The sequence below is a fragment of the Anolis carolinensis genome, chromosome 4 (genome assembly GCF_035594765.1).
Source record: "Anolis carolinensis isolate JA03-04 chromosome 4, rAnoCar3.1.pri, whole genome shotgun sequence".
NCBI classification, from domain to species: domain Eukaryota; kingdom Metazoa; phylum Chordata; class Lepidosauria; order Squamata; family Dactyloidae; genus Anolis; species Anolis carolinensis.
Window position 1 is genome coordinate 187,475,869 of NC_085844.1, and position 25,377 is coordinate 187,501,245.

The window sequence follows — 25,377 nt, forward strand, 5'->3', positions numbered from 1 at the left end:
AACCCCGGTCATCCGGGCCCGGTCGTCCGAGCCTCCGTGTAATCCGAGCGGGTGAACGGGGAGGGCCGCAAAGGCCCTGTGTGTGCTAGGTAGATAGCAAGCCACCTAGCAACATGCAGGGGGCACCTCCCAAGGGGCGAGCACCCCCTGCGTGTTGCTAGGTAGCTTGCTAACTACCTAGCAACACGCACGGCTGGCTCCTTCGCCAAGCTGGGTGCCAGTGCTGCTGGCCCCTGGCGTGACGAAGGAGCTGAGGCACGGGTGGGCAGGTGGCCTCTCCGTTGGGACGCAGGCTGGATCCAGAGGAGCTTGCAGCTCCTCCCGATCCAGCCTGCGTCCCAACGGAGATGCCTCCCCTCGGTTGGGACGCAGGCTGGATTCGGAGGAGCTTGCAGCTCCTCCCGATCCAATCTGCGTCCCAAGAGAGAGGCCTCCCCTCCGTTCGGACGCAGCCTGGATTCGGGGGCGCTTGCAGCTCCTCTGGATCCAAACCATGGGCGAACTGAGAGGAAGCCTGGTAATCCGAGTGATCCGGGTTGACCGAGCTGAGGTCCGCCCGTTTAACTCGGACTACCGGGGTTCTACTGTATTTCTAACCTGGGTATAGTCAAAATGTAGGGTTCGATATTATCAATAGTTTCAAGCATCCAGGTGGAGTTTTGGAATATATGCCCTGTGTTGCACTGCATTTTAATTTAAAGGATTGATTCAGTGGGCAAAGAGCAGAAAAATTAATCATCTGAACATTTTTTTCCCTGTGGGCATTTTTTTATTTTGACATTTTCTACTTCTGCTAACCAGAAAAAGGAGCAAGGAATTAGGGTTTGGAAGCTTCACCGACAATATGGCCATTGAAAACCTTGCAAACCATACTTCAATCTCTAATGGCCCTTGTTCCCCGACCCACAATATTTATTAAATATAAATAACTCACACATCACTTTTGGTTGTGTATACGCTGTAATTCAAGGATTCGATGGCCATCCAACGAACTGGCAAGCGTCCCTACAAAAAGAAGCAGGATTGTGGAAGCAGAATCCACATTTTAGATGAGGAGAAGGAAAGAAGATAAAGGAATCTTTAAAGTTCAGACCACATCTGGAATACTGTGTCCAATTCTGGGCACCACAATTTAAGGGAAATGTTAATAAGCCATATGAGGAGTGACTTAAAGAGCTGGGCATGTTTAGCCTGCAGAAGAGAAGGCTGAGAGGAGACATGATGGCCATGTATAAATGTGTGAGGGGAAGTCATAGGGAGGAGGGAGCAAGCTTGTTTTCTGCTGCTCTGAGACTAGGATGCAGAACAAAAGCTTCAAACTACAGGAAGGGAGATTCCATCTGAACATTAGGAAGAACTTCCTCACTGTGAGAGCTGTTCAACAGTGGAACTCTCTGCCCCGGACTGTGGTGGAGGCTCCTTCTTTGGAGGCTTTTAAGCAGAGGCTGGATGGCCATCTGTCGGAAGTGCTTTGAATGTGATTTTCCTGCTTTTTGGCAGAAGGTTGGACTAGATGACCCACGAGGTCTCTTCCAATTCTATGATTCTGTGAATGTTCTTCCCAGAACAGAAGAGAAGCCTAAGCAATTGGGATTAGTGGCAGGGGTCTCTTAGAATGGTGTTCTTCTCTCTGTGTGCCTTTCAAGTCACTTTGCAACTTATGGCAACTCCCTGAATTTCAAAGGGGTTTGATATTCCTTTCTTAGGCAAGAAATATTCAGAGGTGGTTCTTCCGGTTCCTTCCTCTGAACTATAAAGTGCCAATTACATTCTGCAGTGCTCCTATATCTAGACTCACCATCGTCTTCTTCACGTAAACTTCCTCCCCCCGGGATAAGCCAAAGTCAGCAATTTTGGAAGTCAGGTTTTCCCCCACCAGGATGTTTCTGGCAGCCAAGTCTCTGTGGATAAACTAGATGGGAAAGATAATCACACTGAGTCTCCTTTCTTAATTAAGAATGCTATTTTTTTTACAGAGAAACATATTTATATTATGCATTCAACCAATTCTCTGGCATGCCTGTTTTCCTGAAAAGCAATCACACCAAGCCTGCTTTTTTAAAATAAGGAATATTAATATTTATGAACCCAAGTACATGAGACAGAAAGTTATGATAGATTTAATTCTAACAAAATTTAAATGACTGCTGATCCATGCTTAACCTATTCCTTGGAGCAAAGCAAAGATGTCCTCCTTGGAGGATTATGAGGTGAAAAGATACAAGCAACCTCAGCAGTATCAGTCTAGTTTGCAAGGAAGATCACAAAGGCTGCACAGATAAAGGACAATCTGGTAATTATTACCCACACGTTACCCATGCAACCACAAGTATCTTGAGCATAAATAGAATTTTATCTCTATCACCACCAACAAATCCTACCCTATATTTCATCCCATGAATAGTTTCCACATTAGTCTGTTTTTCTGCAGACTCACACTGAAATCCAATCAGCCTGATCTCTTTCCATATCTCCTTCATCCCAAATGTACTTCTGCTATTGCAGATATGGGAAATCAATCCCTAGAACTACAACAGATCTGTAAATTCATGCTCATGAAATAGATTACTGATAACCTCTGAGGCTTTCCTTGATGATCCCCATTGAAGAGCTGGTCCATTAGAATCCAGCCCGGTGGGCAATGCATCGCTGGATGGGCACAAACCTGTTTTTCACTTAAGTACTGCATGCCTTTGGCCACATCAGATGCAAACTGCAAGAGCTGTTGGGATGTGAGGGTTGAAGCTGTTCCATGCTCTCTGGCAAAGGCAGGATCTGTCTCCAGGACTCTGCTCTTGCGAAGGAAGTCTAGCAAGTTCCCATAAGGTGCATATTCAATAGCAATATACAGGTATCCTGGAACAAAAGGGGAAAATCTATTTGGTGGGCCCAAAGCCATAGATAACATTGAGTTGCCATTATTAGAAGTTGGACAGAGAAAGATAGCAGGCTTATGAGAACAGTCTGTTTTAAAGTGATGATAAGTAGAACTTCTAAACATATAGAACCTCTGAGGATGCCAGCCTTAGATGTGGGTGAAATGTCAGGAGAGAATGCTTCTGGAACATGGCCATACAGCCTGGAAAACTCACAACAACCCTTCTAAACATAGTTGGTGGAGTCTGGACCTGTTGTTCCCAATAGGAGAGTATTTTCCAAACCGTGGTGAGATAAGGCACAAGATGCTCGTTCTTTATAAACTGTCCTGAGGAGGATGAAGGTAGAAAAACACAGAACTCTAAAAGAGCAAACAGACCGATAGTCAAAGGGCTGAACAGGATTCCTCCAGTACCACAGTAACTGTTAATGTGGGATTTGTGTATTGATAGTGTTTAAATGTAATTTGTGCCATGCTTGTATTGCAACTGATTGCATCATTCAGAATGTACTATAATGTGGAAAGAGTTAATTGCCAAGAAGCTATGATGACCTGGATGTGTGGCTGGAAATAGGGAGTATCCAGAGACAAGTTTTTGTGCATAACGATTGCATCAGTTCAGTTGAGTTCTGTCTGCCTAGAGTTTGAGTCAAGTTCTGTTGGAGAACAGAGCAGTCCTGTGTTCATCTGTCGTCTGCAAGTCTGTTTGTGTTGATTATTGCTGCATACAGTAAAACTTTGTAAATAGTTTTACCAATGTCTCTGAGTGTCTCTTCGTTCCAACTACTGCTGTGCTGCAAATACTCTGACAGTAACCTCTTCCTCCCCACTGCCTGCCAGTGTCTTTTGTGAAGAAATGTGTTCTTTAAACCACAGCACCCCCTCCTCACTTAAAAAAAATTAGAAGAGTCCTAGTGTATATCCAAGAAATTACTACAAACAAATGGAAAACATGTCTTTTGAATCACTGAGTTGTCTTACTAACCTGTGTTCTCTCGTCCTTGGAATGAATGGTGCCACAGAGCGAAATAATAATAATAATAATAACAACAACAACAACAACAACAACAACAACAACAACAGCTGGCAAAGCCCAAAAGAATTCAAGCTTTTTAAAGACTAATATGGAAGAGTACCAGAAGAGGCTTTCTGAAGTGCAATGTTTTAGGTCACTTATGTCACTAGGTGGTGCCAGTACTGTGGCAGTTGCTTTGGAGCCAGAAGCATAATGTTTGGGTTGGGGAAGTAGTGATGAAGAAAGAGTCATAATGATGAGGGATGGATTATCGTTATGTATTATGCCTAATTATTGCTTTGGTTTTTATATTGCAGTTTATTTTCTGTTAGGTTTTTGATATTATTGTTTTTGTATCATGTTGTAATTCTGTGTTTTGCACTGTGTTTTTACTTCTTGTAAGACACCCCGAGTTATGTTTGGAGAGGGGGTGGGATATAAATAAAGTTTATTATTATTATTATTATTATTATTATTATTATTATTATTATTATTATTATTGTATTAAGGTAAAGGTAAAGATTTTCTCCTGACATTAAATCTAGTCGTGTCCGACTCTGGGGGTTGGTGCTTATCTCCATTTCTAAACTGAAGAGCCGATGTTATCCATAGAAACCTCCAAGGTGATGTGGCTGGCATGACTGCATGGAGTGCTGTTACCTTCCTGCCAGAGCAGGACCTATGGATCTACTCATATTTGCAAGGTTTCGAATTGCTAGGTTGATAGAAGCTGGACCTAACAGCAGGAGCTCACCCCACTCCCTGGATTTGAACCCCTGACCTTTCGGTCAGCAAGTTCAGCAGCTCAGGGGTTTAACCCGCTGCACCATCAGGGACTCCTCTTATGGATTACCATGTACCAAAGCCACTCACCCTTGTTCTCACAGGCTCCCAGCAGGTTGATGATATTGGGATGGTGGCCCAGCTTACAGAGCACTTCCAGCTCTCCAGCAAAGTCCCGGTGGTCATTCTCAGAGGCAAATTCTGAAACACAGATGCAGATGTCACATCTTAGCATTGAGTTTGATGGAAGTGTTCAAAGGGGAGGAGTCCAAGAGAGAAACCCATGCTCATCAAACATGAGATAGGAGTTTGTAATCAATCCCTGAATTCAGGCATATGGCTCACATACATGTTTCTTGCATGAACAAGTCCTATGAGGAGAGGCTTAAAGAACTGGGCATGTTTAACCTGCAGAAGAGAAGACTAAGAGGAGACATGATAGCCATGTACAAATATGTGAGGGGAGGTCATAGGGAGGAGGGAGCAAGCTTGTTTTCTGCTGCCCTGCACACTAGGACACGGAACAATGACTTCAAACTACAGGAAAGGAGATTCCACCTGAACATCAGGAAGAACTTCCTCACTGTGAGGGCTGTCCGGCAGTGGAACTCTCTTCCCCGGGCTGTGGTGGAGGCTCCTTCTTTGGAGGCTTTTAAGCAGAGGCTGGATGGCCATCTGCCGGGGGTGCTTTGAATGCGATTTCCTGCTTCTTGGCAGGGGGTTGGACTGGATGGCCCATGAGGTCTCTTCCAACTCTACTATTCTGTGATTCTATGATTCTATGATCTATGCTGTATGCGATTAGAGACAAACATTGTTATGAACACAAATGACTGTTCTGCAGGTACACAAAAAGGTGTTACTTGTATGTATCTATAGCAAAGATAATGGGTGAAACAACCACAAACTATTTTTGAGAAAAGGTTTTTCTCAGTGATAAGGCACACGTTGCATGTAAAATATCCTGGGCCCATCACATGGCAATTTTGGCTGGGGGACGGAAGAAACCCCAGTCTGAAAGTTACTATTAATCTGAGTTGAAAATACTGAGCCAAGCTGATAGTTACTGGTTTCTATTGTAATACAAAGGGATCTCTTATCTTAACAAAGGTATATAATTTTCTGCTTCAGACCTGTAGGTTGGGCTAGATGATTCCCTGGATATCATTCCTGACTTATAACTCTAAGGTGAACCTATCACTGTGATTTTTTTGCAAGATCTGTTCTGAGTCATGCCCTCTTGGCCTCAGAGGAAGAGAAGAAAAAGCCCCTATGAACAAATCTTGCCTCTTGCGCCCTGGCCCTGTCTAATTTTCCTCCCTGCACCCCAGTTTGGGAATGGCCTCAGAGTTACACTGGTCAAGGTTCCCAAACTTGAGTCCTGAAATGTTGGATTTCAGCTCCCAGAAGCCTCAGTTGGAATAGCCGATGATGATGAAAGCTGAGTTGTAGTAGTTCTACAACACTTCTGGCTTTAAAGATTTTGAACTGCTTGATCAAGATTTAGATGAGAATGTCTCACCTTTCAGCATCTTGATGGCAGCATTCATTCTCAGACCATCTTTCTTGATCATAGCTCGGATGACTTGTCCGAAGTTGCCTTCTCCTATCATGTCCTCAAACTTGATGTCTTCCCACTCCAGGATGGGGTAGCTGAGAGGCTCAGGCTGTGGCTTGGGTCGGCGGGTCAGGGTCAGTGTGCCGGAGTTGAACTGCAGGATGGTCTCTTCTCCCTGAGAGAGTGAGAGTTGGTGGAGAGGGCAGATGGTATGTGCATTACAAACTAACATATCCTCCAATATATGTTTAGGAAACAACTTAAGACTTGGTTATTCAAGCAGGCGTTCAGTGAATGACAGAAATATGGAAATATGGAAGTAATGGAAGACACTCCGAGATCGATGCAAGCTCTAAAGATTTTTCGTTGCGTCTGTGATTGTTGTTATAGTTTTAATGGTATTAATCTATTTTCATATGTTGTCTATTTGATATGTGATGTTTTATCCATGTGAGGCATTGCATTTTGCCATTGATTATGCTGTGAACCGCTTTGAGTCCCCTCAGGGGAGAGAAAAGCGATATATAAATGCAATAAATAAATAAAATATTTTACAGATAAAAACAGGATACTAGTGACCAAGAAACAAAGCGTGGTCAAAGTGGCAAACATTATTAATGAGAAAGAACACTCTGGCTAGGAAAGGCTGCAGAAGTTTATTTTTGCCTGAGCCTACTGGGAAAAGCAAGATTCTACCCGCTTCCTTCCTTCTTGCTGAGTGCAAACTACTTTTTTACTTTGAATTTAATTTGCAGCAACTGAGATAAGCTGAGGATAAATGGGGAAGAAAATGGGAAGAAGAGAGAGAAACTGGAACTTTTAAAAGCAGCTGAAAAGTGGAATGGCAAAGGTTTAATCAGAAATATTCCTGCCAAATTGCAGCATTTGGAGGGTATGCACCAAACAGGTAAGGTAAAGCTAAAGGTTTTCCCCTGACATTAAGTGTAGTCGTGTCCAACTCTGGGGTTGGTGCTCATCTCCATTTCTAAGCCGAAGAGCCCCTTTTGTCCATAGACACCTCCAAGGTCATGTGGATGGCATGACTGCATGGCATGCCATTACCTTCCCGCCGGAGAGATATCTATTGATCTATTCACATTTGCATGTTTTCGAACTGCTAGGTTGGCAGAAGCTGGGGCTAACAGCGGGAGCTCACCCCACTCCCTAGATTCAAACTGCTGACCAGCAGCTCAGTGGTTTAACCTGCTGTGCCATCAGGGGCTCCTATGCACCAAACAGGCATGGTGACATTAACTTCTAGTAGTTGAAAGCTAAGAGGAGAGGTGAAGCAGAGGTGGTGGTTTGCTCAGAGGCAACATCACTCACAGAGCCTGACTGGTAGGTGAATGTCCGACGTCGGTGGAAGAAGTTTTTCTTGATCAGGAAAAGAGCCAGAAGGGCAAACAAGATGGTCAGGCAGGTGACAGAGACGGAGCCGACAATTGCCAACAGCAGCTGCTTATCCATGTTGGAAGGAGACGGATTTCTGCTCCCGAGGGTGGGTTCTTGGCTCAGTGCTCCTGTTAGGGAGAAGGCAAAGGGGAAAGGAAGTGGGAAAGGAGGGGAGCAAGGGAGGAGGGGGAGAGAGATTGAGGGATAGAAAAAGAAGGTGAGAGAGAAGGAATACTTCCCTGGTTCCATGGTGAAAGATACACTGGCAAGCTCATAACCTTCTAAGGACTTAGGGATGGTTTCAGAAATGAGTCAGAGTGTGTCTTGCCTCGCCTCATTCTTAAAATTTTTAGGGAGGGATGGTCCAGATAACAATATCATGAATGTCTAGCCCTCTGATTGTCTTTCTTTCATGGTGGGAAAATATTATTATTTTAAGTTTTTATTCTTAAGTTACTTCTTCAGGAACTACCATTAATAATTTTGTTAGATGACAGACAGAATCATTCTGGAATGATTTTGAACTGGCTGCGCTAAGAGCCAATTATCTGGCAGAGAAGCACTTGCCATCAGGGGGCTTTTGAACTATTCTGTCGCCCAGATAGGAGATAGTACTTGGTGTTGAGATACAATTTGCTGGGAAACGGTTGTCATTATATCCTGCCTGGCTCAAATTGTGTGCATCTGAGATTTGCTGTAGGCACGCATGGCTCACTTCTGTCCATTTGTAGCTCAGTCCCCAACCCACCGGTGGTGTATCTGCATTGAAAATTACAGTACTTAAGCGCTCTTTAGCTGTCATAGTTCCAGTGTTTGGAATCCTCTGGTTTTTAGTTTGGGAAAGTGCCCTCAATTGAATTATATCACGCTACAAAATCCATGATTCTGGGGGACGGAGACATGGCAATTAAAAATGGGATCAGAGTACTGTAAACTGTACAGTGTGGATATATCTGGGGTAAACTAGCCAACTAACCCATTGGGGGAAATGGAAAATGGAAGGAAAAAGGAAGAGAAGCCGACTAAGGGCAAGATGGATGGATGGTATCCTTGAAGTGACTGGTTTGACGTTTAAGGAACTGGGGGTGGCGACAGCCAACAGGAAGCTCTGGCGTGGACTGGTCCATGAGGTCACGAAAAGTCGGAAATGACTGAATGAATAAACAACAACAAACCTATTTGTCCACTCACCATCACCCAAGTTCTCAGATCTCACAGGTGTGCTCCACTCTCCTGGTACGTAAGACTTGGCTCGCACTCGGAACTGATACAATATGCTGCTGTTGAGCCCCATTATGACCTTGGATGTATCCCAGCCATTTTCTGTATCCACCCATTGTGGTTCGGTGGTCCCCCCCAGCTGTTGCACCTCTACAATGTACTTGTTGATGCCACCATTGGGGTATTCGGGGGGCAGCCATGTGAGCTTGACACTGCTGTCAGTGAGGCGTTCCACTGCAAGAGACAATGGGGAAGAAGGGCCTGGGAAGGAAGGGGAAAATGTGGCACAGTTATCAGCTCTGTTGTCTCCATATGGAACATAAGCCAGGCTGTATACATGAATAGAGGGCACCTGGAACCTCTGAAGCATGGGACAGTCAGTTTGAGAAATCATTGATCAGGGCTGAGGAGCAAGGCAGCTGCATTAGGCAGCAGATATGGAAGGGAAGCAAATTGTTATTTACGCTATTATTTATTTCACTATCATGGATAGGTAGGGATATATGTGAGAATTTCCTGCCTCTTGTGCTAAAATAACTTGATTGCCATCAGAAGCTATGCACTGTGCCTTTGGGGTGGCTGTGATGTCATTTGTTCTTTTTTCCTCAAGCAACCAAATATCTTGGCCCTAATTGCCATGGTGATGGAAAAAACAATGATTAGCTGACGGTGAATGACCCAAAGATGGTACTTGGCTTCCTACCTGTGAACATATATTGATCATCTTCATTGGGAGCTCACAGAGTCAATACTCAAAATGGATAGTAAAGCCTCAGGATGATGACAGATTAATTCAGTGTCCCTAGTAACCAAGACTATTTGATTCATGCCCTGGGGTTTTACTGTGCACTCTGAGCTCACTTGCAATCTTTGTAATTGCAGGTGAGGGCAATAGATTTTCCCAGTAATAATATATTGTTATGCATTTTCCCTATTGTAATGCAGACATGTCAAGAAGCAGTCTTCAAATGACTCCAAGTAGAGATAAAAACAGCTAAAATATTTTGCTGACATTTTTGGATTCTGTTTTGTGCGTATTGTTATGGGGATGGTCCTGACTGCTTGGCCTTTGAAATTCAGCAGTACTACACAGCAATGTTAGAACAAATAATATTTAACATTACACAGCAGGAAAGCGATTTACATGTTTGAGACCATCAATCACACCACAGTGGGCCAATCAGAGATTGACGCAGCACTGCAGAGCCCTGGTCCATTTAGAACAGGCATAGACAAGCTTTTTTACCTTGGGGCCACATTGTGGGCCTGAACGAGAGAGCTGGGCTGGGCACGTGCTGGGTGGGAGGGAGAGGGCGTGTAAAAGGGTAGGGCAAAGAGGGGGCAGGGCAGGGCCCAGGCCATCCTCAGGTTGCCTTCCTGGCATAAGGATGGGGCGAGCAGCCCCATTCTTATGCCAGGAGAAAACGAGACATGCGATGACTGCCCCGATCTTCCTCCCTGAGCCTCCTCCCCCAATCTTTGGGCTGTCCTCTCAGCATTATGCCAGGAGGAGGGTGAGATAGGCGACTGCCGAGAGCGCGCCAGAGGGCTCGCAGTTGCTGCGTGCCTTCTTCGGACCGTCCTCTCTGCACAAGGACGGGCGTGCTCACTCCACAAGGGGCCCCGGGTCTTAGTTTGTCCACCTGATTTAGAACATCTCTGACAAAAAAAACCCCAACCTATACCACTCAATCCCATCTGAGATGATAATGTTATATCCTATTTCGCACCTTTGCTGTTGATCTTGACCTTGTAGGGATCAGATGGTGGTCCCAGGCTGGCACAATGATAAACTAGCACTTCCAGGCTATACTCCTTGTTGAATTTAAGATTTGGGATACAGGCAGACTGCACGGTCATAGAAGTAATGTTCTCCCGATGCACAAGCTCTTTGGCTGGGTCATAGAGCTGGACAAGGAACCCAGAGCCCACAGTGTCACTCTTGGGCAAGTTCCAGTTTGCACACAGATTCTGGCTCCCTTCAAAAAATATATTTTCAATCACAGGCTTGGCTGTTGGCTCTGTGTGGAACAGAGAAATCAAAAACTCATTAGACTGATTGTTAACAGCACCTGGGAGCAAGAAGTTTCAGGGCTCTTTTTCTTCAGAGCCAGAGCCATGAGTGATCAGTACAACACACAACTACCATTACTAGCAAAAGGGACAGGTTAGTAAGTTCTGCCCTTTCCTTGCCTCCCAAATAAGAGTTCCTTTGAAGTTTTCTTTTAGTCTAGCACTGCCATAGCTTCAGTTGACCATTTAGAAATACACTTTCGGTATCCAGAAAGGGCAGAAGGGGAGGTAAAGTTAACAAGGGAATTCACACACACCATGGTATGAATGATTTTCAGTGTCTCATTCTATGTTACGTCATGCATTTTGAAGGTCTCATTTTTGGGGAAGGGGGGCATCATTCTTATGGGGGGAATACAGGCAGTCCCCGAGTTACAAACACCCAACCTTCATCCGACTCCTAGACAACAGGAAGTGAGAGGAAGTCTACCCCTAGGAAGGGAAATTCACTCCTGGAAGAGTTATCATGGGGAAAGGGTGTCTCTACTAAAACTTTATAACCAATCCTTGTTTCCATGAGAACTCAAAAATTTCAAAATTCAATTTTCACAGCAACAGAGAGTGAGCTGAAATTTCCGAAACAGGGACACAGACAACAAAATAACCATTACATGGGTGTTAATTGTTTCCTATGCTAAAATGGCTAGAGTTACACTTTAAAAAATTCACCTGTTCTAACTTACATAGAAATTTACTTTAGGAACAAACAAACCTACAAAATCTATCTGGTTTGCAATTGGGGACTGCCTGTATCTTCATTTTTCACCCCCACACACATATCTCTGTATCTCTTCCTTCTTAGAAATACATAGAGAGCCAGTGACAGCAGCAGAATTTTATATTATAAAAATTAACTCAAAGTATATTCAAAACTGGGCAGCTTTAAGTCAAGACAAACATGCTCTCCAGCATTTCAGAAATGAACCCTGAGCCACATGGCCAAGTATCATCAGAGTGTGGTCAAGATGGCAAAAGTCGTTGATGTGGAAGAACTCACAAACTAGAACAGTCAGCAAAAGTTTGGTTTTGCCTGAACCTATTTGAAAGGAGAAGACTCTGCCATTTTTTTCTTTTCCCCTCTCACTGATTTAATTGAGTGCAAACTACTTCTATAATTTTAATTACATGTGTTTGTAGCAAATGAAGTAAGCTGATGACAAAGAGAGAAGAAAGTAGAAGTAGGAGAGAAAAGGCATCTGGAAAAAGTGAGATATGGATCATTATGCTATGGATCACTGTTGTTTTTAGGGTGTGGTCCCCATATAAGCCGCCCTGAGTCCCTTCGGGGAGATGGGGCAGGATATAAGAATAAAGTTGTTGTTGTTGTTGTTGTTGTTGTTGTTGTTGTTGTTGTTGTTGTTGTTATAGATAAAAGTGGGATGATGACAATCAGAACTGTCCCTGGCAATTTGGCACAGTTGGAGGGCATGGATAAAGTTGTTGTTTCTAATTTGATTATTATACAGGATTGCAGGCCTTTTCATGCCTTTGCTGGTCTTTATGCGTTGACTCTAGAACAGGGTTCGGAACTGTGTGGCTCTCCAGGTATTGCTGAACTTCAACATGCATCAATTTCATAAACGCAGACAATGATAGAGAACACTGGGACCTGAAGTCCAACATCTCAGGGCCTACACAACTCCTGCCACAAATCTACATCAGATCCTGGATTTTTTTAAATTATTCTAGTTGTGAGAATTTTTTTTAACCTTTACCCAGTTGTAGATGTGGTGGGGACATGCAGGTCATACTTGGGGACACAGTTGGCAATGGATAAGATGACTCGCCGAGATATATACATAAACATGGACACAGGACTTCCCTATCTGCACACATACACATATATCTTTCCCTGCCCCAATTATATACATAATCACACAAGCCTTTCACAGTGCCTAATATTTGACATAGTGTAGGTTCCGCTACAATAGTTGTTATTGTAATTGTTGTTAGCAACCTGTTTAACATAGAACCCTCTTTTCTTGATTACTAGTTATAATATATATCTTCAAGTCATCTACTGGCTTAGGGCAGACCCATGTATTTCATACCTCCGGAAGCAAAATAAAAATATTCGTGAAGATCCATTTCATATGCACCATTTACAGAGACCTTGCTCATCTGAATGTTAAATGCTTATGCTTCCAGAGACACAAAGAATGAGAAGCACAAAGGAACTACAGCTCTGGGTATGTCTTCTTTGTCTGGAAGGATGGCTGGACAAGAACCCTGGTTGAATCCAAGCCATAATAAATAGTTCCATTTCCTTCTCCACATCCTGGAAGCAGCTGCTCTTAAACTCAAACCTTTGAGTATATCATATCCTAGCGGATATATAGCAAGTAGTACTCATACCAGCATTCATAGAAGAACTTCCCCCCTCTCCTTTTGGGTATTTCCCATCTAGGCCCACTGGGCTCACTAAGCATCAGATACTGACCTTGGCACTCTGTTACCATCACCGCCACAGGTCCGGGTGCACCTTCTCCTCCAACTTCAGGGCGTGTGAGCTGAACTTTAACCAGGTAAGCAGTGACAGGCAGCAGTTTTGTCAGGGTGATGTTCTGGACATTGCCAACTGTTGATCAGATTATGTGTCATTAATGCAAGAATCTCCCACTGTCTTGGCCCCACATTTTTCCTGTTGTAACCCCTACCCCTGACACTTCTATTGTAATATCTGTTGCCTTTCCATACTGATCCACAGTGACGCAACCCTTCCAATGTTACTATTCAGCATCTCCCGCCACTCCTCCTCATCAGTTATGATGTCTCAGAGTCAGTCCAATAAAATCAAGCAAGCTACACTTTGCTTCCTCTTGCAATAAATACTAAATACCAGTACTAGTTTTCCGAGTTATACCAGCCACATTCCCCATGCTTCTTTCAGCTGTGCAGAAAAAGCCCAAAGAAAGCCTATGACTTCATGGTTGCCTGTACAATAAACATTTTGTTGCCCAACATCCCAGTTATCGTTCTGTACCATTCAAAAATCATCTATCTCACAGCTGACAGATTGGCACTTAATGGTGTTCCATGTATGCTGCTGGCAGGGGAAAGGCAAATGATTGGGTTGCTGTGAGTTCCCCATGCATCCCTCCCCTTGTAAAAGGTGCTCTGGAAAACTTAGGGAATAGCAGGGCACAGGTTCTGCTGGAAGAATTGCTTAGAGATCCAGCAATGTAATGGGAGAAGGAGGGCTGAGGGTGCTACCTCTAAATAAGAATTCTGTCTTCCAAATGAAATGCTCACTCCATCTCTAAATTTCTAGAATTGCAGAGAGACTGAAAACAACTGACACTTAACTCTAATAATTGCTGTGTTTGCATTTCCTTGGTAACTTTGCCTGTCCCTTCTTCAGATGTCTAAACTGTATCTTTAAATGCTCAATGGAAATTTAAGATACTACAATGGTAGAAATTTGAGGATTTAAGGGAAATTTCAAAGGAATGGGCAGAATTCTGGGATGTGTGTGTCAATGCTCCATTTTCACCCATTTCAAACCTATATCCCTGGATTACCTTCCTGCTCAAATTCCAGTAGAAATCTCCACAGAGTCCTATAAATAGAAGAAGCTCTTTTGGAGACTGAGCCCTGTTACAGAAAACCAACTTCATCCAGACCCAGAAATCCCCTTACCTACAATGGGTAACCAACGAGAAGTGCCAGTTTGGGGCTTGTAGAGAACCTTGATGGAAATGATGGGCCCATCCCCAGAAATGAGCCCCACGGGAGATATCACAAGCTGCCGACTCTTCTTGGCCAGGAGCGTGGGAGGGCTTAGTGGCACAGGAGGCACTAAGGGAGGAAACGATATCAGTGTTGAAGAAAGTAGACAAGGGACATGCAGATTTTACCTCTAATCTTAGAAGAAAGGTGTTGTGAGCAATGAAAACACCTCTGCCTCAAGTACATCTCATAGATTATTTCTCCTGAATAGTATCTATCTGGAACAATCCTCTCCCTGTTTGATCCACTTTGAGATAGCTTTACTTGAAAATCAGCACCTACTTCCCCCTTTCATGTTGTCTGGACAACTATTGTGAAATGTCTTATGGGAAGAACTTTTTTTAAAAGAATGTGTTGTCGAAGGCTTTCATGCCGGGATCACAGGGTTGTTGTGTGTTTTCCGGGCTGTATGGCCATGTTCCAGAAGTATTATCTCCTGACGTTTCACCCACATCTATGGCAGGCATCCTCAGAAGTTGTGAGGTATACCTCACAACCTCTGAGGATGCCTGTCATAGATGTGGGCGAAACGTCAGGAGATAATACTTCTGGAACATGGCCATACAGCCCAGAAAAGACACAACAACCCTTTTTAAAAGAAGTCTGCAACTTAGAAAAACTTGCAAACTTTTAATGGCAACATTTTAGGAATCCAGTGTCATACAATGAAAGATGCCTTCCTGCTGGTTTTGCATTTCTCAGACGCAGAGCACTAGTAGCTCTGAGCATGACATCTCCCCATCTGCACTGTCTGCTCACCTTTCACAGTGACCTTGAACTTGCCACTATCCTGCCCTCCAGAAGTAGAGACACGGCATTCCCAGAGACACATGTCAGAGAGGCTCACTGGTGGAACTTGAAATTCACAGGTCGTCTTATCCTTTTCCATGATGGCTTTTGTAGGCTGGACAGGAGAAAAGAACACACTGCAACCTCTGCTGACCATCAGATACAGAGGCATCTTGACTAGGGGACATTAGTGACCTTAGGTTCCATGAAATTGGCATTCCCCTTTTAAAACCACCCAGGTTAGCGGTATCCCCACTGTACTGAATAAGCTCAAAAAGCATAGGGGAACATGGGGTCTGGCAACAGGATAGGGTCTAACCCAGGGTGTGACAGTACTTTACCATGATCACTGTTCCATCAGCCTTGCGCAATTCAATGCTGTCACGCACAGGGGGTGGGTTGCCTGTTGCTGTGCAAGTAACTACAGGCTGAGAGCCTACATTAAACTCCAAGTGAGAAGGCAAATCGATGAGCTGGGGTATCCGATCTTAGCACAGAACATCAAGAAAGCAAATTGTTATTACTTAGTAGTGAAAAGGTACAGTAAAATGTTTGACATGTTCTGTGATGTTTACTTGGTGCCCCCCTTATACCGCTAGGGCATGAACTATGGATAAAAAGCTGGGCTTATACGTTTTATATATTTCATGTTTAGAATGCACTTTCAGCCAAAGGAACTTTTACCTGACTTTTCGCAGTGCTGTCCGTGCCACCCAGCTGGGCAGATGCAGCCACTGAAGCGGTTACAAGTGCCTCCATTCTCGCAATGACATTCCAGGGCACAATTGGGGCCATACTTCTCGGGGGAACAGGCTGCAGGAAGAACACAAGAAATGGAAGGGAGGAGGATCTATACCTGCTATGAGATTGGGACATCCTATCTTGCCATGATATGGGAGTAGACTTTAGGACTCAAATAAAGAATGCCCCTGAACTTCTCCAGTACCACCTTGGACAGAGAGGCCATAATAGGCTCCAAAACTGATATTATATATGCACTTTCCTCTTTTTCACTGGCACCCCATTAATGTTTCTATACCCTGTGGTCATATGTCTGAAGAATTTGTTCTTGCAGAAATGCAAATGTTCTAACAGATAGAACAGTATGTGAACAGACTTCACATGTTCTTAAGCTATGTGATGTGGTGGAATGGCAGGTTATTGTTTTTCCAGTGTACCAGGAATGGCATCATATTTGTATCCATTGACTATAACAGTTTCTTTCCTTCTGGAAATTCACCACAGACCAGCAGTCGATAACTCACAGCCTTTTATCACTCCGCAGACTACCATTTTGAGTAACATTGTCATAAACAAAACAAAATTTTCACAATGCATCAATGAAGCTGGCTGATTTTTTCCTGATCTTATCAGTTTCATTAGAGATCATGATAGAGGTTGAAGGCAGGATGCTGGGGTGGCTTGAAAAATAACTGTTGAGCTCTCAATCAAGAAAAGACAACATACATAACAAAAAGATGCAGGAGTATTTTGTTCTTTGCAAGATGGTGTGAGTGTGGTGGCACTTGAACCAGGACTTGATTTAGGAATGGTGATAACCACTCAGAAAAGAAAAAGAGGAAAATTTTCATGAGATCAATGAAATGCTCTAAGCTACCCATTTGCATTTGACCTTACAGCTCAAAGATAGTTGTGAGGATGAAACCAGAGAAATAAATTGAAGCCCACCACTGAAAATTTTGGAATTGACTTCAGCAGAGAAAGCCCTGTGATTTATGTGTGTGGCACCCAAAGGTTAAGGAAAAGAAATAGTCAGCAACCTGAAAGCAACTGAAGAAAGCATAAAAGCAGAGTAACCACTGAATATTAAGAAAACAGCAATAATGATCACATGTGATTTACATAACTTTGAAATAGACAATGAAGACATTGAAATAGCTAAGGATGTTTCTTGGCTCAGTCATTAATCAGAGTGGAGATGTTGTTTATTTGTTCAGTCGCTTTGTGACGTCATGGACCAGCCCATAGGTTACTATGGAGAATACCATTTCTTTAACTAGAGTGGAGACTGCAGTCAAGAAAACAGAGTTAAAATCGGACTTGGAAAGCCAGCTAGGCATGATCCTGGAGTATAAAGATATATCACTGAACAGTAAAGTTAAGCTGGTTCATGCCACTGTGTTTCCAATTTCTGGAAAGCTGGATAGTGAAGAAATATGATAGGAAGAAAAAAATGGTATTGGAGAAGATTTCCAAAAAAAAAAAAAAAAGCAAATGAATGGGTTTTCGAGCAAATCAAGCATAATCTCTCCCTAGAAATAAAGCTGACTAAACTGAGATTGTCGTACTTTGACTATGTCATTAGACATGGCTTATCAGAAAAGACTATAATGCTTGGTAAGTTAGAAGAAGGGAGTGGGAAAAGAAGGGGGACCTCATTTCAAATAGTTAGACTTAATCAAGGAAGCCATATCCCTTCCCATAAGGGATAAGAGCTGATCAGAGCTGTTGGTGATAGAGTGACTTTGAGGTCTATAAGTCCTCCTTGCTATAAGTCAAGTCACAGTTGACTTGACTGTTAAGGAGGACAATCCAAAATATGTGTTTAGAACTTGACTGTTAAGGAGGACAATCCAAAATATGTGTTTAGGACTAGGGAATAACTTTCCTTGGTTTCCTTCAGTATTCCCTCCGCCACAAAGAAACATGGATGAGGATTGCCTAGGGAAAAGGGAAGGCGAGAATCAAATGGCAGAGACAGGAAAAGGTTTCTTTTAAGATTCTCTTTACTGTGGAACTTCCTGCATGCAAGGATAATTTTTCTCTTGGCAAGCTGGGGCCAAACAGGAGGGAAACAATTCGAAGGAAACAAAGGGAGGAAGCTACTCTCTCCTGGCTATTAGCCAGACAAGAGACGCAACACAGCAAGCAAAGCGGCATGAAAACACTAAGCAAAGTTGTGTGTATTTGAGACGGAGGCACAGTTCATTTGTCCCCACCCATGAAGATTTCCCAGAAACCATGTCTACTTTATCAGAAAGGACAATAAAATAATTAGTTTGCATCAAAAGTTAAATAACACAGGCTGGTGAAATCTACTTTCTGTGATGCTATCTATTGTTCCCAGCTCCCTGTGTTCTCTCTCATGGATTTACCAAACTCTCTTTGTTACCGGAAGACAATGACTCAGTTTGCATATTAGCTGCAGTTTTATAAGATTCCCTAAAGAATGTATTGTACGTTCAAGATATTTTTCTACTTTTTTCTTTTTCTTTGCCAACAATGTGAAATGGACAGGGTAAAAATATCATCTTGCAGTAAATTGATGGTATCAAAAAGTAGGGTTACAACCAGACCCCAATTATTGCCACACCACCTCTGTATCTCCCTGTGGCTGCTTTTCATAGAATCATAGAATCATTGAGTTGGAAGAGACCTCGTGGACCATCCAGTTTAACCCCCTGCCAAGAAGCAGGAAAATCATTCAAAGCAGCCTGAAACTTTACTACATCAAGAAATTATGAGGACAAAGAATGAAGGAGCTTTTATAAATAAAAGCCAGAGCTTGAAAAATTGTTTGGCCTGACAGGATACATCAGCTAGTTTGGCTAGTGGCCTACTGACCAGGAAATGATGGCTGTTACAGCGCAAAAATAGTTTTCCCTGTGCTCTGAATAGGCATGGTTATTTGTAAAACCATGATGTGGAAATTTCATGGTGCAGTTTCATCCCAAAGGTTCATAACGTTTTGTTTTTTATGCTGCATGGAAGAGGATAAATAGAAGAAATAGACTGCTTTGTGTTAAAAAAAATGTTTCCATATTGTTCTTTTAAAGTAGGTTCAGACCGCCTGGGGCGATTCAAATGTTTAGATACATTGGAAACTGCCCCCAATCTCCAACACTACTCTCAACCAGCAGAGGGGTACAGAACATAATATTTGGATTTTAAAAGAGAGGAGGCTGGATACCAAAGTGGGGATCAGCAATAATTGGGCTCATCATCAATTCCCATGTTATTCCAGTGTACAAAGACATTGCAGATTTGGAGAACAGAAGGCACTGGTAGACCTACCTGAGTCACATTGTAGCCCACTCCATCCAGGGGCACACGAACAACCATATGGATCAGGCAAGCACAAGGCCAGGCCCCTGCAGCCCTGGTCACTACGGCACTTCTCCTGGCAGTTACGGCCAAACATGCCTTCCCTACAAGCTGCAAGGCAAGAAAACCCCAGTTTAGGGATCTGCTGTTACTTCTGCTATCCAGTTACCAGTGAGTGACCCATGCATTGCTCCTTCATGATCCCACATAATTGTGCATCAGAGCAATTGGCATGGTACATTGTTTTTTATTATGTTTTTTATTGTTAATACTAGTGGAACAACAACAAAATCCATCACCATTTCAACATACACATCCAATCACATATTCTCAGTAACATTACACTTGCTAATTCCACTTTTATCTCCCACTTATGTCAAATTGATTTTATATTAGACCATTTTTCTTCTATCTTTTTAAGAAAACTTGAAGCTGAGCCAACAATACAGATATTCAAAAACATTGCTGCTTACCAGATGAGGGGTTAACTGAAACTGGAGTAAACCCGGGAACCAGTAGTAAACGGTTTACTTCGGCTCACAGCCAGCCACTCTAAAATAACATCTATTTGATCGGGCTTCCTGGCTGGGAACTGTAAACGACTCTTATTGACCTACAGCCAGCTACTTAGAATCGACATCTAAGCAACATCCATTCCCCTATTTGGAAGCTTATCTCTGACAAACTGAATGTATTGTCAACAAACTGAAGCTACGGCTAATTGACTGCATTTACAACCTGAGGAGTCCTAAAGAACTGCTCCAGGACTACAGAGACTTTGATTTGTTTTGACTCCACGCCAGGTTTGAGTCAATTGATTTGTATACTGATATATTTAATTTCACAGCATATTATCACATACCATTTTGGAGAGAGTGAATATACACATACTGTGTCGCTAACAAAATTTAGTTGAAGTCTTGTTGATATATGTTGATATATGTTCTATACTGAAAACTGCTCTGTGTAGCATTTATATCTGGATGATTGCAGTCTATAAATCTTTATACTCTGTAAGTTATTACTCTGTAAGTTATGACTGTATGTCACTACAGCTGACTGAATTTGGCATCAGTTGTACTATTATTGTTAACATTATTATGTATATGATGCTCTAATATACATATTGTGTTCTATGCTTTGAACCTTTAACTTTATCTATCAATCTTCCCCATTTCAGATCCCAGTTCTTTTTGATTCGGCCTGATATATATATATATTTGTTTTCCTTTGCTTTGATGTCACATTTGGCCTTAAGCTCATGTCAACATATATGTATTTTGTATAGAACACTAATTGATTTTTCAGAGGCCCTCAGAGGATATATGGCATCCAGCTAGTTGGCCTGAAAGAAGGAGCTGGTTTCCATCCCTGCTGCTCTCAGCCTATAGAGAAGAGACTTCCCCCCACTACCCTGAATCCAGTTGCATCGTTCTTCTCTAACCTTTCTCACAGCGGGTACCCATAAAACCTGGTGGACAGATGCATTCGCCCACAATATGGTGGCAAACACCTCCATTCCGGCAGTCAGGACAGTCTTTATCACAAGAGGATCCCCATTTCTTGGCTGCACAACCTGGAGAAGAGGGTCAGATATAGAGAATGACAGAGACAGCTGTCTCCGGTTAGTCTGAAGAAACATGAATTCTCAAAGTATAACTCCTTATGTTTTCATAGATGTCACCTCCATGTCCCCTTATTCCTTTCTTTTGGAAGGTGTTTGTAGCAATTTTTGGATCACCATTAGAGTTCTTCCAAAGTTTTTTACTGGGCTATGGTGGCACAGCAGGTTAAACCACTGAGCTGCTGAACTTGCTGATCGAAAGTTCGGTTCAAATCCAGGGAGCGGGATGACTCCCACTGTTAGCCCCAGCTTCTCCCAACCCAGTATTTCGAAAACATGCAAATGTGAGTAGATCAATAGATACCGCTCTGGCAAGAAGGTAACATGCAGTCATGCCAGCCACATGACCTTGGAGGTGTCTACGGACAATGCCGGCTTTTTGTCTTAGGAATGGAGATTAACACCAATCCCCCGAGTCAGACACGACTAGACTTAATGTCAGAGAAAAATCTTAACCTTTACTATGATTTGCTTGGGTTGTCTTATAGTCCAAAGGGCAAATGCCCTCCTCTATAAAATTTAATTTTCTGATGCAATATAGCACTATAATTCTACTTTGGGGTGGGGGTGGGGAGATAGAAGGAAGTAGTCATATTATTCTTATATGTTACAGAATTAAAATAAATGTACTTGTAGCTGGGAATAAAATGTTGCAGTTGGTACTAGGAAATGCCAGAATATAGTTCAGAACAACAACAATTTCACTAGGGTATTTTTTATAGGAAAAACCCCCACCAAGTATTAGATCAAGAAATGTTGCAACCTCCCAATAGAGTTGCTTGATCAGGGGAGTCTAGAGCGACCCATGCAGCAGTATAGCATTATGACCAAGGCAGTCATAGACAGCTTCCAGGAATCATCACACCCAAGGCAAGCTCACTCATGGTGTGTGTCATGGGTTTTCACATGTGTTGTGTGTGTATGTGTGTAGGGAAAATTTGCATATATTGAACAGGTACCACAGGGCTGGCCCTTACTATTAGAAAGGTGATGAGGAAGTTGTCTCAAGCAGCAGATTTGGGGTCACATGAAAAAAGACATAGCTAGTTACTTAATTATTTGGATTTTTACTACTAGTAATCATGAAAAGTAGCTGAGGAATTTGGATTCAGGTACCAAAACTACAAGTAGTTTGCCTGACTTTGGGATCCAGGTGCCTCAATTTTTTTGGATTGCAACGGTGGTCATCCACAGATGACCTTACCATTGTCTATTTTGGCCAGGCCTGATGACAATGCGGGGGGAAATATCACTTGCCCACCTATTTTCTATGAAGAGCAGGTGTGGATGTTGGCTTTGTGCCAGTGGGCTAGTCCAGAGTTTGTTCTGAACTATAAAGGAGCTGTTGAAAGTGCTGAACCAAAATTGAGATAGCACTGATTATAACTCCTTGAAGTTCAGAGTAAAATCTAGAGTGATTTGAACACCTCATCAATACAAATTCACCAGCCATCTCTGAAGGCAAGTTGCTTGGGGTACACAGTATAACCATGCCAGAGGGCTGAAGCGGTTGCTTTAGCTCTTCTGAACCATCTCACCTCGCACAATCAGCCTGAAGAAGGCATTTGACAGGGGGCTGTCTCCTAGGAAAGCAGCACTATAAATCCCACTGTCACCTATGCGAACAGTCGGCAAGGTCAGTGTGGACCGACCCTCCTTCACCTCACCCTGGTCCATGATATCATGGTAGGTTCCTGCAGAAGGAGACAGAAAAAGAGAAAGCAAAGCAAAGCATGACAGCTAAAAACCAAACTTATAAGATCCCCTTAAGATTTCAGCCTAAGGATGCTACTGGCAAGTAGAAGGGTTGTGGATTGATGCTTACTGGCTAAAACTAGCCAATGGAAGAGTAGCTAGAACAGTGCGGAATCAAGGAAGCCTAAAGCATTCCCTTTTAGCAAATGCTGAAAATGTATGTTTTGATTAAAACTCTCAGAATTCCCAGCCAGCCAGTGGAGCTTTAGTCAAAAATAACCTTTCCAAGCAGAGGTTTGTGTTGATTGATCTGCATTCTCTGTTAATGGAACACAAACTCTTACAGAAGATTGCAGGAGAGGTGCAATTCCATTATTGGGAGTGTCAGGAGATGGAAGGACTTCTTTGGACTTCAAATCCCAGGATATCTCTGGCTTTCTGGGATTTGCTGTCCAAAAAGCTGGAGCAAGGGCAGATCTCACCAGACCCATGAAGTTGGGGAAGAGGATCACTTGCCATTCCTTTTCCACAAGATGTCTGCGTTCTTCCCGTACTTTATCTTGGCAACAAGCACAGCTGTTTGGTGGAGGCTGACTGTTTGTGTCACCTTTTCTGGAATTAGGTTGGCTGTAGATTCAAAGACAAATTGGGAATGCGTTAGATAACAAGACCGCAATTTCTTATTCACCAGAGTGCCATTACCTTCCAATCATTGATGGCTTCTTTCTTTTTAAAAGACTATTTTGGACCTTAAAACAATCAGGGGGAGATAAAAAATGCTTTAACCAGCTGATTCCATCAAACCACTAAAAATATAGGACATTTTCAGGCATCCCTTCCTAGAAAGGGTATTGACAGGGTTAGGGAGGTTACAGAAGGCAGATTTTGCTACCTTTAATTTCCAGGCTTGATTTCCAATAAAGTCTTTATTCTACTACACCCAGATCAATATCTTCTGGACTTTACAGGCCTCCTGAGATATAAAGTTCTCTTTCTACACATATTTGGTTATTTTTCCTTGGTTATTTGATTAAATTACCTAACTCACTACTTTATTTGAATGGACATTTGAGAACTGAAAGAGTTTTAAAGCAAGGGGCCTGAATCCCGTAAGAGACTTCCATCCTTGCAAACGGATTTACTTATGTGGGAATTAGAATTGCCCAGTTGCATAATGTCCATATCCAGTAGAAGTCTGGTGTTATGTCATAATCTAGCAAAGTTGGCAATGTCCACTTGTAATGGGACTGATGCACAACAGAAGTGGTGTGCATCTATCTTGATGTACATTGTACCCTCAAACTGGTGTCCTGTTATTCATCTTTGCAATGGAGTAAAGGAGTTTCCTAGTGCCTCTGTTACACAGATTGGCATATGTTAAGTTATATAGGGCTTCAGCAAGAGCATTTTATCATTTTTATTTGACTTTAGTTTTGCCAATAGTTCAATTCCACTTTAATACTAATCTTTTGTATATTTCAATTATATTGCATTTTTTAATTAGTCAAGCCATTGCAAGTTATGGATTTGTTGAAAAGATATAAGGTGGATCATATATACAAATCAAGATGATGATGATAAGGAAATTCTCCGTATACCTAACCAATGGATATGATTTATAGAGGAGGGATAGGCAGCTGTGCCCCTCCTTTAATCCCTCATTCTGGGCTATGTTGTCGAGGTCCGATGGGAGTAGTTCAACCACATCTACAGGACTAGTTATGTATCCTTGACATAGGGCTATAAAGCCTGCTTCATAGGAATGCCTGTAACGTCACATAAAGTCACGTCTTTAGTTCGTCACATAAACCTGCATCTTTAATTCCCCCATTTACTGCTTGTCTAATTCTTTTTACCTGTGACAGCTTTCCTCAACACAGGACCCTTCAGAAACCTGGCAGAACAGGTTTCAAGCAGGCAAAACCACAGCTGAAGATGTTAAAGATAAGGGCTGGCAAAAGGGGATGAATTACAGTAGGTACCTTTCCTGGAAGCCTGCAGGAGTGGTGACTCATCTTTTACTTGGTTCACAGCCTTCCTTTGACTTAATTAATATTTTTCAACAACAATAATAATTTAGCTAGACTTCTAGCTGTTTCCAGATTTTGGTGTTGATTCTTTGGGAGAGGGGAAGCATTTTTGACAGAATTGTCCCACCTCTGCTGCTGCTTTATAATCACAAGATTGCTCTGGGGCTGGGAAACATGGATTAGGCTTAGGGCTGAAGGAGCAAATGAAACACCACTGTTATCAGCCAAAATAATAGCTTGATGTCAGGACTTTTCTTGGTTGGGTTTGGCATTGTGAGATAGCTGCTAATGCCTATGCTTCGATTGGAGGCTCAGACTTATTGATGGGTCATAGAGTCTTTTGGCTTTACTGTTCCTTCTCTGTGTTCATCTCTACCCATCCTTCCTCAGATAAGCCCCATCTATACTGCCATTTAAAATCCATATTATTTGCTTTGATAATCTAAATTAAATGGCAGTGTAGATCAGCATACCCTTCCCCTGCCTGTAAGAACAGCTACAGTTTAGGATGGAGGAAAAAGTAAA

At 42.7% G+C, this 25,377-nt stretch overlaps 1 protein-coding gene across 3 annotated transcripts in view; it reads right to left on the reverse strand.

Moving 5' to 3' along the window:
* The window catches only part of tie1 (tyrosine kinase with immunoglobulin like and EGF like domains 1), a 42,144-nt gene that overhangs the window by 7,854 nt on the left and 8,913 nt on the right, over positions 1 to 25,377 (reverse strand). For all 3 annotated transcript variants that reach the window (XR_010005440.1, XR_506254.3, XM_008109467.3), the window contains exons 3-19: positions 23,339 to 23,449; positions 22,666 to 22,821; positions 20,948 to 21,079; positions 19,474 to 19,614; positions 16,123 to 16,251; positions 15,780 to 15,925; positions 15,409 to 15,553; positions 14,560 to 14,718; positions 13,361 to 13,498; positions 10,578 to 10,868; positions 8,818 to 9,108; positions 7,561 to 7,754; positions 6,199 to 6,409; positions 4,767 to 4,877; positions 2,666 to 2,856; positions 1,799 to 1,912; positions 935 to 1,005 (exon numbers count right to left, since the gene is read on the reverse strand). Coding sequence is in view for 1 of the 3 variants with exons in the window: in XM_008109467.3 (XP_008107674.1) it covers positions 935 to 1,005; positions 1,799 to 1,912; positions 2,666 to 2,856; positions 4,767 to 4,877; positions 6,199 to 6,409; positions 7,561 to 7,754; positions 8,818 to 9,108; positions 10,578 to 10,868; positions 13,361 to 13,498; positions 14,560 to 14,718; positions 15,409 to 15,553; positions 15,780 to 15,925; positions 16,123 to 16,251; positions 19,474 to 19,614; positions 20,948 to 21,079; positions 22,666 to 22,821; positions 23,339 to 23,449 (2,731 nt within the window). In the remaining 2 variants the exon portion in view is untranslated. The remainder of the gene's footprint in view (positions 1 to 934; positions 1,006 to 1,798; positions 1,913 to 2,665; positions 2,857 to 4,766; positions 4,878 to 6,198; positions 6,410 to 7,560; positions 7,755 to 8,817; positions 9,109 to 10,577; positions 10,869 to 13,360; positions 13,499 to 14,559; positions 14,719 to 15,408; positions 15,554 to 15,779; positions 15,926 to 16,122; positions 16,252 to 19,473; positions 19,615 to 20,947; positions 21,080 to 22,665; positions 22,822 to 23,338; positions 23,450 to 25,377) is intronic.